Raw genomic sequence first — 15,475 nt, forward strand, 5'->3', positions numbered from 1 at the left:
TCAAAACACAGAAAGCACCAAAAAAAAAAAAAAAAGGAAGAGTCACAACATGGTTATGGAAAGTTATTACCCTTATTATTACAGTTATTATTATTAAAGTTATTACAGGCTTTAGCTATAAATCAAGGCTGGGCAGACCAGGCACCTAATTCATACCAACCACCGGGTTACCACAGGTGTACTGCCCACCTCCTGCAGAGTGTAACACATGCTTGGCTAAAGCATAAACATCCAAGGAGCACGAGCTTCCCTGCTCATCCCTGCACTGACACACACCAGAGGCAGAATCTGGGCCAGAAAGCTTCATCCTCCTTTCACCCTCTCTACAAAAGGCAGGAGAAATGCTCTGTGTCCTCCATCCTGCCAGTTCACCCAGCAGCAGTGCTGGTGAGCAGCAGTGCCTGCCCTGCTAAGCTCCCTCAGCACTGCTGTGTCTCACTGACCCACACAAGACTTGTGGCTGCAAGGGGAAGGCAGGACAAGCAGGAGTCCTGGCTATGGATTTAGGGCAGGGGGAAGAACAGCTTTTAAAGGGAACACTGCATAACGCAGCGATTGAACACACTGTATCATGCATAACTCACCGTATACACAGTCACCTAAAGAAACAGCCCTTTAGCTCAGGCAGTGGATTGTTCTTTGAAGGTGCCCAATGACGACTGCAGCACCGGCTGTGGGGCACTGAAATGTTCTCCTTTAAACCAACACTGAGCTCATGACCAACACAGGCCTGTAGGGATGTGTTTGGTGGCAAAGAGGGAAATTTGTGCAGAGAAAGACCAAGCCATTTGTTTCTCGTTCTCCAGCTGGGCTCACACACCATAAACACGGAGATCCTTCCAGTGCCCTTTTTGCAAGCACCAAGATACCAGCCCCGCACAGCACTGCTGCTCTGGCCAGCCCACAAGGAGCACACAGCTAAGAACAGTTAGAACCAGCTGGAATACATTTTTGAACCTTGGACCACTTCACAAGGCCTCACATGTGGCTCTCCTGTTGTGAGAAATGATAGAAATGTAGATGTTTGAAGGATATCCATCTCTCTTGCAGCTTTGGGCTTGCCCATCGCTTTCACTTGATGATGTCTTTCAACCTCATCAAACCCCTGCACCATCATTATCTGGGACAGCTGACAAAATTTATGCCACTTTTTGTTAGAAAACATTTTAAACTGAAAATGCTTATCGGCATTTTCTACTAGAGCTTATTTTAGTGATGCCTACCAGATGCTATTTTGTGTATTGTTATTAAACACAGAGTTTGAAGCCCGTGGTACAAAATGGCAAACACTACATGCTACCCATATTTTTGAATTCTCACTTTCAGAATCCATTTCCTAAACAGAGATACAGGTTGCAGAACACTTTCAATTTGTCAGGACAGAATATTAAGGTCTTCCTGTGAACAAGTTTCTCCCTCTTTGAGCCTGGCAGGACCCGCTGGATCCTTGCCATCCTCTGTTTTTCTCAGCAGTTTGGACAACACGAACACAGCTTGTAAATAAACAAACCCCAGCAAGATGACACTTCACAGAAAAACACACCAGTAAATGTGAAATTGCAAAACCTTGTGGGTGTGCACATACATTTTCATAAGCCAAACCTCCCCACACGCCTGTGGGCTGCTGCACACCCTCACACATGAGAGCTCTTGCTGGGGCTCTGGAGGCAAAGTCTGACTTCCCAACTGCTGCTCCAGTGAACTCTGCCCTTCCACGGGGCTCGTACCAGCAAGACACAGGGTCAGCTTGCAGTGAAAACAAGGTTTATGTTACCCTTGTCCAAAAGGCAAATATTTTCTTTTCTCTTTCCTCCCAGGAGATTGAGAGGCTAAATCCATTAAGGATTGTGAGATCAATGGATATTAGAAGGAAGAATAAAAATGAACTTTAATGAAATCTGCTGAAATTGTTTTGTCTTTATAAACAAGTGTTGACTAAATGTAAACACAAACAAGTGATTAATCAACCTAAGTTTCACACAGCCCCAAAGCTGAATTAATTGATAGAAGGATGTGAAGAGTAAAATGAGTGCTTTCTCCATACTTTCATCAGAGCTGATCACAAAAATTTTGCAGGACTATTCATATGAGAACTGGAAACTTTTTTTATAGACCAATAACAGCTTTATTATCATTTTGTTATATTTAGCAACATTTGGTAATATTCAACTCCACCTGTAAGCTGTTCACAGCAATCATTTTGGAGAGCCTTATAGAGTTTGAATTTAGCAGAGGAGCTAAAATGAACTCATCAGTTGAGAATTAAATGAATTTTATTTTTACATTAGCTGTTGATACAGGCAAATCAGTGATATTTAAACAAGCACAAATAATTAAGTAGTTCACCCTTAATCAATGCATATCTGAATGGAAGTAACTCGCTCCAGTAACTTGCCTCATAACTACAACAGAAACACAATAACACATCAGAAATTTTATTCAGAATAAAAAAACCATTTAGCCTAAGGCACATATCTGAATCCCACTGAAATCAATTTAAGTACCTGCTCAAAGCTGTGCCTGCACTGAAGTGTTTCCTCAAAGTCTATGTGGATCCCAAGCTGCCTAATGAGAAAGGCAGGGACAAATGCAGAAACTGAGCTGCTTCACATACTATTATTACGTCCCTGTATTCCAGGAAGATAATAATAGTTTTGCAACAGTTTATTACAGTTTAGTGGGGTGTGTGGGAGAGGGAGATGACAGCTCACTGCCAGGAGCCCATAGTGGAGCTGGACCAGGTGGCAGCTTTGCTCCAGCTCCAGGCCACCCCACCAATTTTTACCTCTGTACAAGAGGATTCTTGTTCCTGGTGAAACAAAATGATGCTGCAGCAGCTACAGATTTGATATCATGAAGATATAATAATGTGAAACAATCTAATGAACGTTCAATCATTCTGGAAGCGATTTAGGGCACCTGGAAAAAGGAGATGTTTAATTAAAAGAAAAATCCTTTGAAGATGCAATATACTTCCCAAAGCACTCCGAAATTCAAAAAAGCCCACTGCAAAGGTAGCCCACACAGCTTTGCTGTGGTCCTGATATGCATATGCCTCACCACGCATCTTTAGTTACATGAGCACGTCCCCCATCAAAAAAACTGAGCAAAATTACTGATAATAAGAAAAAAGAAATTCAATTAACTTCATAACAATTTTATTTCCAGGCAAAATGAAACAGACTACCCCAGAAGCACTGGGCAGGTTGACTGACGCTGTTCTGTGGCCCAGCTAAGGCCACCCACTGAGGAAGTCCATGGCAGAAAACTCCATCAGCTCTGGAGAAAAATAAGTTATTCCTTGCATTTCCCATCAAGTACATTTAAGAGCATTGTTCATTAGCCTTCACCTAATCATCCCACATGATTTACTGCACTGTTATAAAAGTAGAAACTTTTAACATTTTCCCCAAAATTACTGCAAGGATCTCATTTGCCTATGCTAGCAAAAAACTGCCTCATCAGCTGTAATGCAGATGGCTGGGAAGGGTGACATCCCCTGGCCTAAGACCACTCACTCTCTGGAGCCTTGTTTTTTCTGTGAGTGTATAACCTTGCTTTTGAATCAAAAACTGATTTGCAACTGAATTCTCAATCTTCCTCTTCCCAGAAATCCCCATGAATCTGAAATGTGGAATTCAGAGAAAACCCAAGACAGGAGAGAAAGACAGATGTATTTATCATGCACAGATCATGTAGGAAGGAGACAAAAAATATTGTCATCAGAGTCTTACTGACTGCAAAATAAGGGAACAGTAATTAATCAGCAAGAGTGCAGGCTCAGAGGAAATATTGATTGGATTTGGAGAAACTTCAGTTTCCTGAAGAAACTGTTCCCCTGCAAAGGTAACCAGGAAAGTTTGTGTAAATTAGAATGGCAACCGGCCAGCCAGCAGCCAATCTGAGTCGTTTCAGGCAATCCAGAAAAATATACACCAGATGCATGTTGGTTTCTAAAGAGTAATTTAAATACATTAGTAAATCAATGGCATTGACAGTTTGATGGACTATGATGGAGGAGTCTTCCTCTGAAATATCATCTCCAAAACCTGCAAAGCTCTGGCGAGTTGTTACAACTTTATCATATTTTTAACTTTCATCTTTTCAAAAAACTTCTAAAGTGGGGTTGTTCAGCTTAAATTTACATGGATTTCTCTCCTAACTTTTCAGGGTTCCTAAAAGTCAAAGAGTGTTGTCCTTTTGCATCGTGGAGGGCCAGGGGATGCCAGTGACAGGACTGAGGACCAGCTCTGCTCTGATGAGGTTTGGGTCTGTCAGGAAGAGGCTGGCTACCACTATTGAGTAGAAGCAGCAAATTATTTCTGTCTTTTTACCTGATTGGCATGTGCTTATGCCAGGCGGATTTTAGAACCCCTGAATGTAAAAAAAGGAAACAGTTGAAAAATTCACAAAAAAAAAAAAAAAAAAAAAGTATGGGGTCTGCCCCAGGAAGCACATCACGGGGTCACATTAAATGATCACATCATTCAGCACCAAGGCACAACCCCTCTGCAGGTCTGACCTCCAGCAATCCCAAGTATTGCCATGGGAAGGGCTCACAAGTCTGCAGTAGAGGCTGTGGGTTTGTCCACCCTGTCAGCCTGGAGCTATTCATGATGGGACTTGTGTCAGACTGCGTTTGGCCATTCCAAGGGATTTAACTGGCACTCACAGAAACAACAACTTTCTGGTTTAAACACATTTGGGGAGTTACCTTACTGTCTTCAACAGTAATAAACTGTTCTTGGCTAAGGTCATCTTTCATCTGCACAGTAAATAAAACTGTCACTAAAGCTGAGTTTCTGTTTCTCATCAATCAAGTAATACAATAAAACTCAGAGCATTGTATTTAAACAATGGTTTTTAGAGAAAAGGCAAACCTTAAGGAAGTTTTAACATAATCATTTCCTCTCAGCTGATCAACATAACAGACACAGTAATTTAGCTGGGGAAACGTGATATTAAATCTTACAAGCCTGATAATCAGATTGCCTTTAGAGGCAAAAATCAAGCTGGCTTTCCAGGCCTCATCGTAACCACTAATTAAATACTTACCATCTCTTCAGTTAACATCCAAAGAACATTTAAGCAAAAACCCAGCAATTTCAAGAAAAAACAATCCACTCTAGTTTATCTATTTAATTCCAGTTCTATTATGTAGGTAGTTTTACTGCTATAAAGAAACATTTCTCCCGTTTTTAAGAAGGAATTCAACTGGAAATATTAAAATATGTTCAACATGCTGCTTATTTTTATCTAGAGGAAGATAAATTATTATATGTATGCAAGCAGTAAAAGCAGTTGCCAGAGAAAATAGGATTTATTCTCACCACACCTGCAATATTTCAGCCACTACATGAAAATATTTCTCTTTCTGAAACAATTAGCCTAATTGTACTGAGCTCACACAGACTTTCACAGTACTACTCTGCTGAAGATTATTACTTGCCTAAAATGTGATGCTTACGTTTTTCCAGTACATTAACAAATAGCATTGTTTGAGAGGGGAAGATCAGGCAGAAATATTACACTCCATACTCTGTGATTCCCCCAAATGCCAGATAATCCCACACCAGTCAAAACAAATGAGTCAGGTTGCCAAAACAAGTAGTTACATTTCCCTATCTTCTGATAAGGTTTTACGTAAATGCAGAAGCAAACCTGGCACAGTCTGAAATCAGGGCAGGGCAGATCTCTCCCAGCGCATTCCACTTCTCAAAACCCAGCACATCAGCAGAGCCTTCATAACACAAGGTGCACACCAGCATTTAGGAGGTTGTGGGGTTTGTTTGTTTGTTTATAATTTTTAGACAGATGGAATAAAATCTCAATTTTTCTTATTGTAGTATGAAAGATAGACAACAGTGCATGGAAAATGCTAGAAAAACCCTGCTGTCAGGTCCATCTCCCCACATCTGTTGACATAATCTAGAATTTCCATGGTGCAGAAAATGCAATTTTTTTGTTTTTTTGGTTGGTTTGGTTTTTTTGTTTTTTTTTTTTTTTTGAATCCACACTCCCAAGCAGTCAATGGATCTTCCATTAGTCCTGGCTATCTCTTGGGGAGTTCAGCTGCCCACCAGCCTCAGGGACCTCTGTGCCCCTTTCTTGCAGCCCCATGTTGGAGTTCTCTGCCTGGGCAGCCATGAGGGATGCACATTGACTTGGGGCATCGAGTTCTTCAACAAGCCACCCTCCAAAATAACTGCATTTAGTAGTAAATCCCAAACCCTTGTCCCATGTGAGGTCCAGCCACTGCCCGCTGCCCACTGCAGGCCCAAGACCTTGAAATGGTGACTGACCCTCTCAACTCCAAGTTCATGGAGTTTTCAATTCCTTCATCTCCTGTTTTGCTGAGGAGAGAACAGCTTGTCCTATTTCTTGTGAAAAGAGTGCCAGAGATAGGAATATTTATAAGGAATTTGTATATATCTATCCAAACCAAAACATTCAAAAATCATGACTCACAATCCCCTCCCAAATCATGGGATTAAATTAACATATCATGGGATTTTGAAAGATGCTGTTTTAAAAAGTATGGAATACATAAACTTTGTGTCACGCATTACCTTAAAATATTTACACAGCCAGAAACTACAAATTTTTATCAGCAGTTAAAAGAACCAGAAGCTCACCTAGGGGAAAAAAATCATCACATATTCATAAGATTCCTGGAGGCTGGACCTTTAAAAATAGTCCAAGTGTTACAATTCATCACATGTAAATTTATGGGATTTGGCAACAATGCAGTTGTCTCCAGGGATGTTGGAAAGAGGGGGAGTGTTCTTGGTTAACCTTTCCTTTTTTTTTTTAATAGATACAGCATGCTGAAAGTGCCCTACTAAGTATTTCCTAACTCAGCCCATCGATCAGTTTAGAGCACTATGGAAACACACAGCTGAGTGTGCTTATGAATGCCAAATCACCAAATATTTTGGTGTTTGTTAACCAAAACTGGATGCATTCTGGAAAAAGAACAAGAGGAAAATAAAATTACAATTTCTGAAAGCACATCCTGCCCATGCCTTTTGCCTAGAGCAATCAGAGGTGGGAAGCCAGGTTTAATAAAAAGTAGAGAACAAACCGTTTTCGAGTGGTTGTTCAATTTTTTTGTTAAAGGCAAAGACAATTTCATGGAAAAAATCCCCTTTACAGTACTGCTTTTATTTTTACTGATTTTTGGTAACAGTGGGGTTTTTTTTAAATAAAAACTAATCTTTAATCAAGTTTACAAATCAAAAGGTGAGGAGGTGGAAGGGAAGATTACTACCCTTAGCATTTTTCCCTTAGTTTAAAAGTTTGAAATATCACAACTATTCCTACCTATGCCTAACACCTGCTGCTCCAGACAAGGTCACTGCTGCATCTCAGCCCAGCCTGCACGAGTTCAGCCTCCCTTTTGCTTTTCAGTCCCACAGTGCTGGCTGGTGGCTGTGATTACTTTGTGCCTTTTTACCAGAGTTTACAAACTCCAGCCCTGACACAGGGGAGGTGACAGACACCGAGTCTGGTGGCATCAGACACGGCATGTGGCTCTGCTGCCAGGGACAGGCTGCACCTCAGACGCTGCTGAGCCTCCTCAAGCAGGTACCAGGTGCCAGTAACTGAAGCTGATGTACAGTTTGTGCTTTTCTGTGTACCAGACTCCTACTCCTGAGGAATATTTACCATCCAAAACCAAAAATACTGCCATAAGGTGTGAACAACATCAAGTCTCTTTTGTTTAAGAGGAAACACAGTGAGCAGAGGGTATTTTCCAACATGCAATAATTTTATAAACATCTACTAATAGAGCAACTTCCATCATACCTATCATCCAATCCTTCTGGGATTGTGACACTCAGACTCCTGCAATACGCAGCTCTGCTCCACAGTGAGTACAAAGGCAACCAGAAGAACCCAGCAAAGCACTGTGTCAGTCACAAAATTCATGGGTCATTTCTGAAGTGGAGGAAAAAAGTTGGTTGAATGCTATTGTTTGCTTTCTTTTTAATCCTTGTTCCAACCTGAACACTGAGAAATTTATATCGTTCATGTGGCCCTAATTTCAGTGCCTAACCCCTGTGGCTCTCTGTTCCTTCCTTCCTATATTTGAAACCCCATTATACTGAAATAGGATAATACTAGGGTATGAGTGACAAATAACTCTGCAGTTTGGTACACACATTTGGAACAAAAATGTAGCTATTTTGTTGTTTCCACTCAGATGACCCAGTTAATTTCAGTGTTAACATCAGCTGTCAAAACATCCACTTAGCAGATTTGCATCCCTTATTTATTCAGAAAAAAAGGTGCAATAACCAAGCAGTTATCAGAGGAATAGAAAACACTACACAGAATGGGTGTTTATGTTTAATTCTTGTTATTCCATCACTGTCTATCACATACTTAGTACATTAAATTCCACACTTGGCAACACATAAATAAATCAAGAAAGTTTGTGTTCATACTGAAGATACCATTCTTTTCCTTTTGGGACTAATCCGGCCCAGTGAAGACACTGTCAATGAAGCCCATGTACCACGTACTTGGCATCCTTGTTGCAACCTTCCAACACAGCCTTTGCAAAGCCAGCACTGCCACCTGTCCCAGCAGGCACAGCCACCTCTGCACTGCTGTGTCACCCACCCTCTCCTTCCTCTGCTCTGACCCAGGGCTCGGGGAGACACACAACTTTATGTTGGCCATCTCTGGAGCCAAGGAAACTCTTCAAAGGACAGGGCCACCATCCCGAAGACGGTTTTGGCTGCTGTGATGTTTGCTTAGCCCATCCAAAACGTTCAACTCCTTCCATACCTTTCCCTCCTTGGAGGGAGAACACATTTCCACTTTGAAGGATAAAAAAGCCAGAGGTATCAGAACACATTGGCTACATGCCTTCAGCTACACTTTATCCCACAGCCTGCCTTACCTCTGTACACGGTATCCACATTCTCAATAGGAAGCTGCTTCTTGGCAGCTGCTCTGCGATAGACCACGTGTGTTCTGCCTCCTCCCTCTTCCTCCTCCTGGGCCCCCTTCTCCAGGGGTTCGATGAAGAACTCGTCCTTGTCCGTGCGAATCATGCCAGCCTGCAGCGACAGGGCAGAGATTGAACACTTTGCATTACTGCACATACAGCAGAGGCTGGGAGTAAACAGTTACAATATGCTTAAGCACACTTTAGTGCTCTCTAGAGAGCAATTAGGATGCAGAGAGGAAACCAGGTGAATTCTTTATTAGAGCAAAACGAAGCATCATTTTCCCAACTTGACAAGAAAGGACAAAAGGTACAACCCTGAACCAAAAGGACTTCTCCTTGAGCCACGTGAGCCAACTATAGGTCTAAGAATCTCTCTAGGAGATAACCCTCTCTATTAAAAAACAGCTAAAGTGAGAGTTACTATGACCTTAGCTATCCATCAGGCCCAGACCACTCCAGTGTTTACTATTTCTGTTGAATCAAGGATCAGATCAATGCCATAAGCTGGTCCTAATGTGCAGCTCAACAGTCAAAAGATGTAGAGTCAGCCTTTCTGTTTAGAAGCAAGATAGAAAAACACTACATCTTACATTCAGGCACCTAAGCTTTGTGATTATTTCCCCCTTGACACAAAGTGTTCAGCCAACAAAATAATCTTTCAAGAATTAGCCACAACTAGTTTGAGTGTCAGTTGTGCATTGCTAAAAAAACCCCAAACTTATTCAGACCAGACCAGATACCCTGGTATGAAAAAAGAAATTTGCACTTTTACAGAGCACCTCAAAGGAACCTCATCCAAGCAATTCTCATTGTGTTCAGGGGAAACCCTCATAAAGACTGAAAACTTTAAAAAATAAAAGGGCTTTTCATCATCTTTATTCAGGTGAAACAACTTGGCACCTGGATCACCTGGGCTTGTCTCGTCTTGCAGTCCTGTCCAACTGCAGGAGGTCACAGCAGCCAAGAGCTGCTTGCAGAGATGGTTGGCTTGAATCAATTTTTTCTGCATGTTGGCACATCTGTGTTTGAGAACTTCAGCTAGTGAACTCTCAGCTTGCAGACAGAAAGTCTTACTATTAACACAAATGAAATTGTTCCAGATCCAACTTCATAAGCTCCTTCATCCAGTTCTTTCCCACTCTGCTCAGTGATGATCCTGGAGACACTGCAGTTTCAAACTTGGCCCTGTGACACTCTCCATCTTGCTATCTGAACTTCTGGGAACCTAAATCCCCTGTTCAGTGAAGCCCTACCTCAAGCTCCTAGAGGAACCAGTTTGGCTCCTTTGAACCCAGTACCATCTCTTGAAACAAGTACATCTAAACACACTTACCATATTCCAGCACTAAAGTTCTCATACAACATATATTTTTCTTCTACAAGCAGCAAACTACATTCCTACTGCTATAAATACAGTATGTTCACTGGTTCCCTCCTTGGAAAAATGTCAGGTTCATTTGTCATGTCTTAACTTACATTAGGCAAGATTTCCAGTCCCAGAATTCATATATATAATGTATACAGAAACAGATTGAAGAGGAAGGATTAAAGAAGCAAAATTATATTGAAGCAATTTAAGCTGATGCCATCCTGCCTGTGTAGAGGAAACTGAATTTGAAATCATGTCCTGTTTCTTCTTATCTAATTTAGATTCTACATCAGACACAGAAAAGGTGAGACAGGCTCAGCAGCTCAAGGAAGCCAAGACAACCAAGAAAATATGTGCTGAACCCAAAGAGACAGCAACTGATCTTTTACTGTAAAGTGGCATACATGAAAAATTCAGACTTGATGTTGCTCTCCTTTTAATGTTATTCCAATTGCATTACACGCATACTTCTTCTGGATATTAAATATTATATCAAAAAATTTGGAAATCTTTTTATGATAAGTGCACAACTAAATATCAAGAAGGAACAAGCATTTGCAAGTTCAACAGCACAGGTTACAATGCACACGCCATATGCGCACCCAGGAGAAATATACTGGGAGCTTGACTGTCATGTGAAAAATATGTGATTTTGGCTTCTGCAAGTCAAAAAAAAAGCCATGGCTGTGCACATGTTCCTATGTATTTTTGGATTCATTAAGCCTAATATTAACTAAGCAGCTAATGCCAGACCTTAGTTTGGAATGTAGATCATAATTCAGGATACAGGGGGAAACGCTGCTGTACACTTTGTGCAGCAGGGAATATGATGGGAGTTTGGAGGAATTTAGATGTTCTAAGAAAATTAACAGATAAGCAACTTCTGCAATCAGTAGTTGAACAGATTCGACAGAAGAACTGTTATAGGTGAACTTTAGCTTCCAAGGCATGGTGGCCTTTTGGAAATGAAAACAGTTGGTCAGAGTGAATTCTCCTCCCTGAGAAGATGAAGGTGGCAACTGAAAGAGATATTTGAATGCTGGATCCCAAGACATAAAACAGTGCTTAAATACTGACATTTCCTGTAGATCATTGTGCCTGGTACTGGCCCTTTTGCGTGCAGGGCAATTCATGTGGCACTGGAAGCTGCAAAAGAGCAGGACATCATCAGGTGCTCTCATTCCACACTCTGCTTCTTGGATGGACATGACACCACTCTGTAAATCCCCATGGCAGCATCCCCCCTAATTCTGTTGGGTGCAGAAAGGAAGGAATTGGACCTTCAAACATAGAATCATGGAATCTCCTCATCTGAAAGGGCCCCCAAGGACCATCAAAGCCCAACTCCTGGCCCTGCATGGCTGCATATTCCTTTTCTCATTTTAATCCTGGACTATACTGGAATTTCTCTTTTCCTTTAGTGCTGAGAAACACATCAATTATTTTTGTTCAGAATTATTAGGAAAGAATGTATGTTTGAACTGTAAAAAAATTTATACTTTAAATATTGCATTTCCTGCACAGTCTTTGAATTAGCCAACATATTGTCATGAAATAAAATAAAATAAGAAAGAATGGCTGTTTCAGACTTTAAGAAGAAAATTCATTTAGATGGCAAGGCAGAGTTCCTACAGCAATCCACAGTTCAAGTCATCTGCCTCATAATATAACCACAGCTATAAATGATTCATTAAGAAATATGTGGGGCTCCTGAAAGTCTCCACCATACATTTCCTTACTGCTTTGAGCAAGACATTTAACCTCTTTACTTCCATTTCTCCACCTCTGAACCAGCATAACAACAGTCTTGCAGGATAATTACAAGGCCAGATTTGGGGGTCCTTTTGGTCAAATACTTTGAACATGAAAAGCTCAAGATGAATTGCCTAATGCATTTTTTCTGATACTACTCAGAACACCCTCAGAAAGCCCCCATGAAAGGGAGATTGCTTTTAGTCATCAACTCAACACCAGTGTTGTGCACAGCCAAGCAAGCAATAGGGCAGCAAACAAGGCAGCAGAGGTTTGTTCACATCCTTCATCTTCACCATTCATCAGTCCTGTTCTTATCCACAGCTGCCATCACTCCTGTGCCAGCCCATCATGCCAAGACAACTGTCAGACAACCACCAAGTTTGTGATGACAACAGAGAGCATTAAAGTTGCTGCAGTTTCCTGGAGAATGCCTCTGGATGACTGAAACAGAAATGCTGTATTGTTTGAGCACACCTGTGCCTTCCCTTGGACTGCAAAGGCTTCAGAAAATTCTTGGACCGTCATCATCTGGACATTTGCTCCACAAGATGTGAAAACAGGCTATCAGTCTTTCAGCTACCAGTTTCCCCAAAAGTTCTGAACAGAATCCCAGAAGGTGCTTCCACAAACTAAGAGCTTAAAAGTACCTGCTAGCAGCAGTGTTTTTCTATCCTATACTGCTTGCCACCCATCCCAGGAATGTTGTACCCCCTGGCATTATGGATTAGAAGTGCTCACTCTGCACTACCACCTTGCAGCCACATTCACACTGTGCAATTCAGAATCAGGCATGGAACTGGGCATCTCCATGGAAAGGAAGTCCAATTTTGGAAAAAAACACTAAGCTCTTCTCTCTTCCCCTCCTCTTCTAGGACTTTTAACTTTAAACTAAGCTGAATATGGGAATATTGATAATGGCAGCAGCAACTGTGCCCTGTGACTAATGAAAATATAAATCAATAGAAAAAGTATTTGCCTTCGAAATGCACCAAATTGTAGCAAAGAGACTACAATATCCCACTATTTCCCAAAGCAGGATATCCCCAGGCCTTCCTTCCAAGGGCTTTTAGATCCCAGCTGCAAATTACTCAAGTCAAGCACTTCTTGGCACTCATTAATATGCATTAAAGACTAGAGCAGAAAACACTTAATCAAAGGGAATCGGCAGATCAGAGAATCAAAACCTCTGCTAAGGTTAGCAAGAGGGTTATTTAGAAGTGAAAACCACACAGAAGAAAATGCACAAGGAAGACTGAGAGTGACTGTCCTGTCCAACTATGACACGAATTATGCTGATAAGCCACAAATGAGTCCATTGCATCACACGGAGTTGGGGTCTAGAATTCCACTAATCTCTTTTGAGGGTAACAGGGCTTCTGTGCATCCCTGGAGACCACCTCCCAGGGCTTTCAAGGACCACAGGATCTACACAGACTGGCAATGGCCGCAGCCACATGGGCTTTCTGCCCAGGTTAGTGACACTAATCCCATCCCATACGATGGAGATCTCTCCAGTCCAGGAGATCTGCCAGCGCTTTGCCACCACATCACAGAGCTCAGCTGAACAGCAGGTTTCTTCTCCCATCTCGACATCCGCAGCCCCTCTTGCACTTCTAAAGACATTCTTCAGAAGCCTAATTTGACAGAAAAACTGCCTGGCATATTTAGATCTACAGAAAACTCCAGGTTTGGGAGCGTTCACTCCTGTGGATAATTAAATGTCTCTCTGGCTCTGCACTTGGTGAGTGACTTAATTGTCTCCTCATTGCCATTCACATCACAGCTCCCTGTTCTGGGCTGTAATGAAGTAACCCATCCAGCGGCTGCTTCAGGACTCCAGAGCCTCAGCCTATCCTGCAAACACAAGTTTAATTAATGTTCATTCTCTTCCTCATCAGTACAGCTTTACAAACTTTCTCATTGCCATATAAAGGCAGATTTATGTCCCAGTGTCCAAGCACATGATACAGATAGGAAGATAAAATTAAATGTGGACAGACCTGAAATTAATATTTAAAAAAATGCACTGTCTGGTTAATTAATTAAATCAGTAACCTACAAAAACAGTGTTTCAGAAACTCTTAGAAACAGCATTTTTGTCAAGAGAGGAATGCTCTAATTTTTTTTAGTATTTGATTCTGAAAGAGGTAACTAGCCAAATTACATACCTGTGCATGAACAAATCCTGAATACAGTCTTGAAATACAGACTATTTTCTTGAGAGAAATATGAGGTACAAACTATCTGATATTTATCCTCAGTGTCTGGGTTGTGAGCTTGCACTCCCTGCAATGCCAGTGAATACTCCAGACGGGAACTGGCAATATGGGATTCTCCCAACAACCAATTCACAGAGAATCTGAGAGAGACTTGCATTTAAATGTAGAGCTGCCAAAAATACTCTGTAAATGACTTGAAAGGGAAAACATTTATATTTTCAGGACAAGATATTGGATAAAGTCTTATTCCATGTCTATATCAACGTGTCTGTACCCTAAATACACAACTGGTCTACATTTGACCGAAGGGGCACCAGCAGAGCAGAGAATTTGCAAGCAAATCCCACATGTTACTTTCATGACCCTTCTCTAGGTCTTAGAGCCACAGGAATATGCTTTATCCAAACAACAACAGATGTGTCCTCCCAACACGAAAGCCAAATACAGAAATACTCTCTGCTCAATTACATTGGAATGGACCTGATGCACCAGGAGCTCCAACGACTGGAGTAAGTTCACCCAGGAAGTCTGTGGCAGAGCTAAGGACATGACACAGACCTTCCAAACTCATCCCTGCCCAAGTGGGATCTCTCAACGTTTTCCCTCCTGAAATGTGTTCATTCTCAATCACACAGTACCTTGATTCAGGAACAGATGCATTTGGAATTTTACTTCCATTCAGCTTAATTCATGTAGACAACAATGCAAAAAAACCCCCAAAACCTTCTTATGTCATATTTGCATTTGATTCTTTGAGAACATGCCTCCAACAACTGAAGCATTGCAGAGGAAGAATTGTGCAGTGCTGCAAATTCCTTTAAAGTGAAAGGAGGTACTGAAGAAATTGTGGCAAATATTTGGAACATACTGGCATTTATTGTGCTGGATTCTGCTGCTGCTCTCAATCTACACTGATCTATTCAGGCCCAGGCTGGATGGGGAAGAAAGTTTTCAACTGATCATATATATTTTATGTTACTGTTAGTATTTTTCAGCTTTTTTTTCAAGTTTGTTTGCAGTTAAGTCATGTTATTTACACATATCCTCAAAAAAATTAAGGGGGTGAATAATTATGGAGACACATAGGTGTTACACAGCCAGACTGACAGAGAGGCAGAGCCTTCTGGGTCACCCTATGGAGGCTGTGTGTTCCTCAGGGCCCCCATTTAC

At 41.4% G+C, this 15,475-nt stretch overlaps 1 protein-coding gene across 1 annotated transcript in view; it reads right to left on the bottom strand.

Annotated features, from left to right (window-relative positions):
• The window catches only part of ADAMTS2 (ADAM metallopeptidase with thrombospondin type 1 motif 2), a 174,007-nt gene that overhangs the window by 100,008 nt on the left and 58,524 nt on the right, over window positions 1–15,475 (bottom strand). The window contains exon 3 of the mRNA XM_017728030.1: window positions 8,912–9,071. Within this exon, the coding sequence (XP_017583519.1) occupies window positions 8,912–9,071 (160 nt within the window). The remainder of the gene's footprint in view (window positions 1–8,911; window positions 9,072–15,475) is intronic.

Source organism: Corvus brachyrhynchos, unplaced genomic scaffold (genome assembly GCF_000691975.1).
Source record: "Corvus brachyrhynchos isolate BGI_N302 unplaced genomic scaffold, ASM69197v1 scaffold21, whole genome shotgun sequence".
In the NCBI taxonomy this organism is placed as follows: Eukaryota; Metazoa; Chordata; class Aves; order Passeriformes; family Corvidae; genus Corvus; species Corvus brachyrhynchos.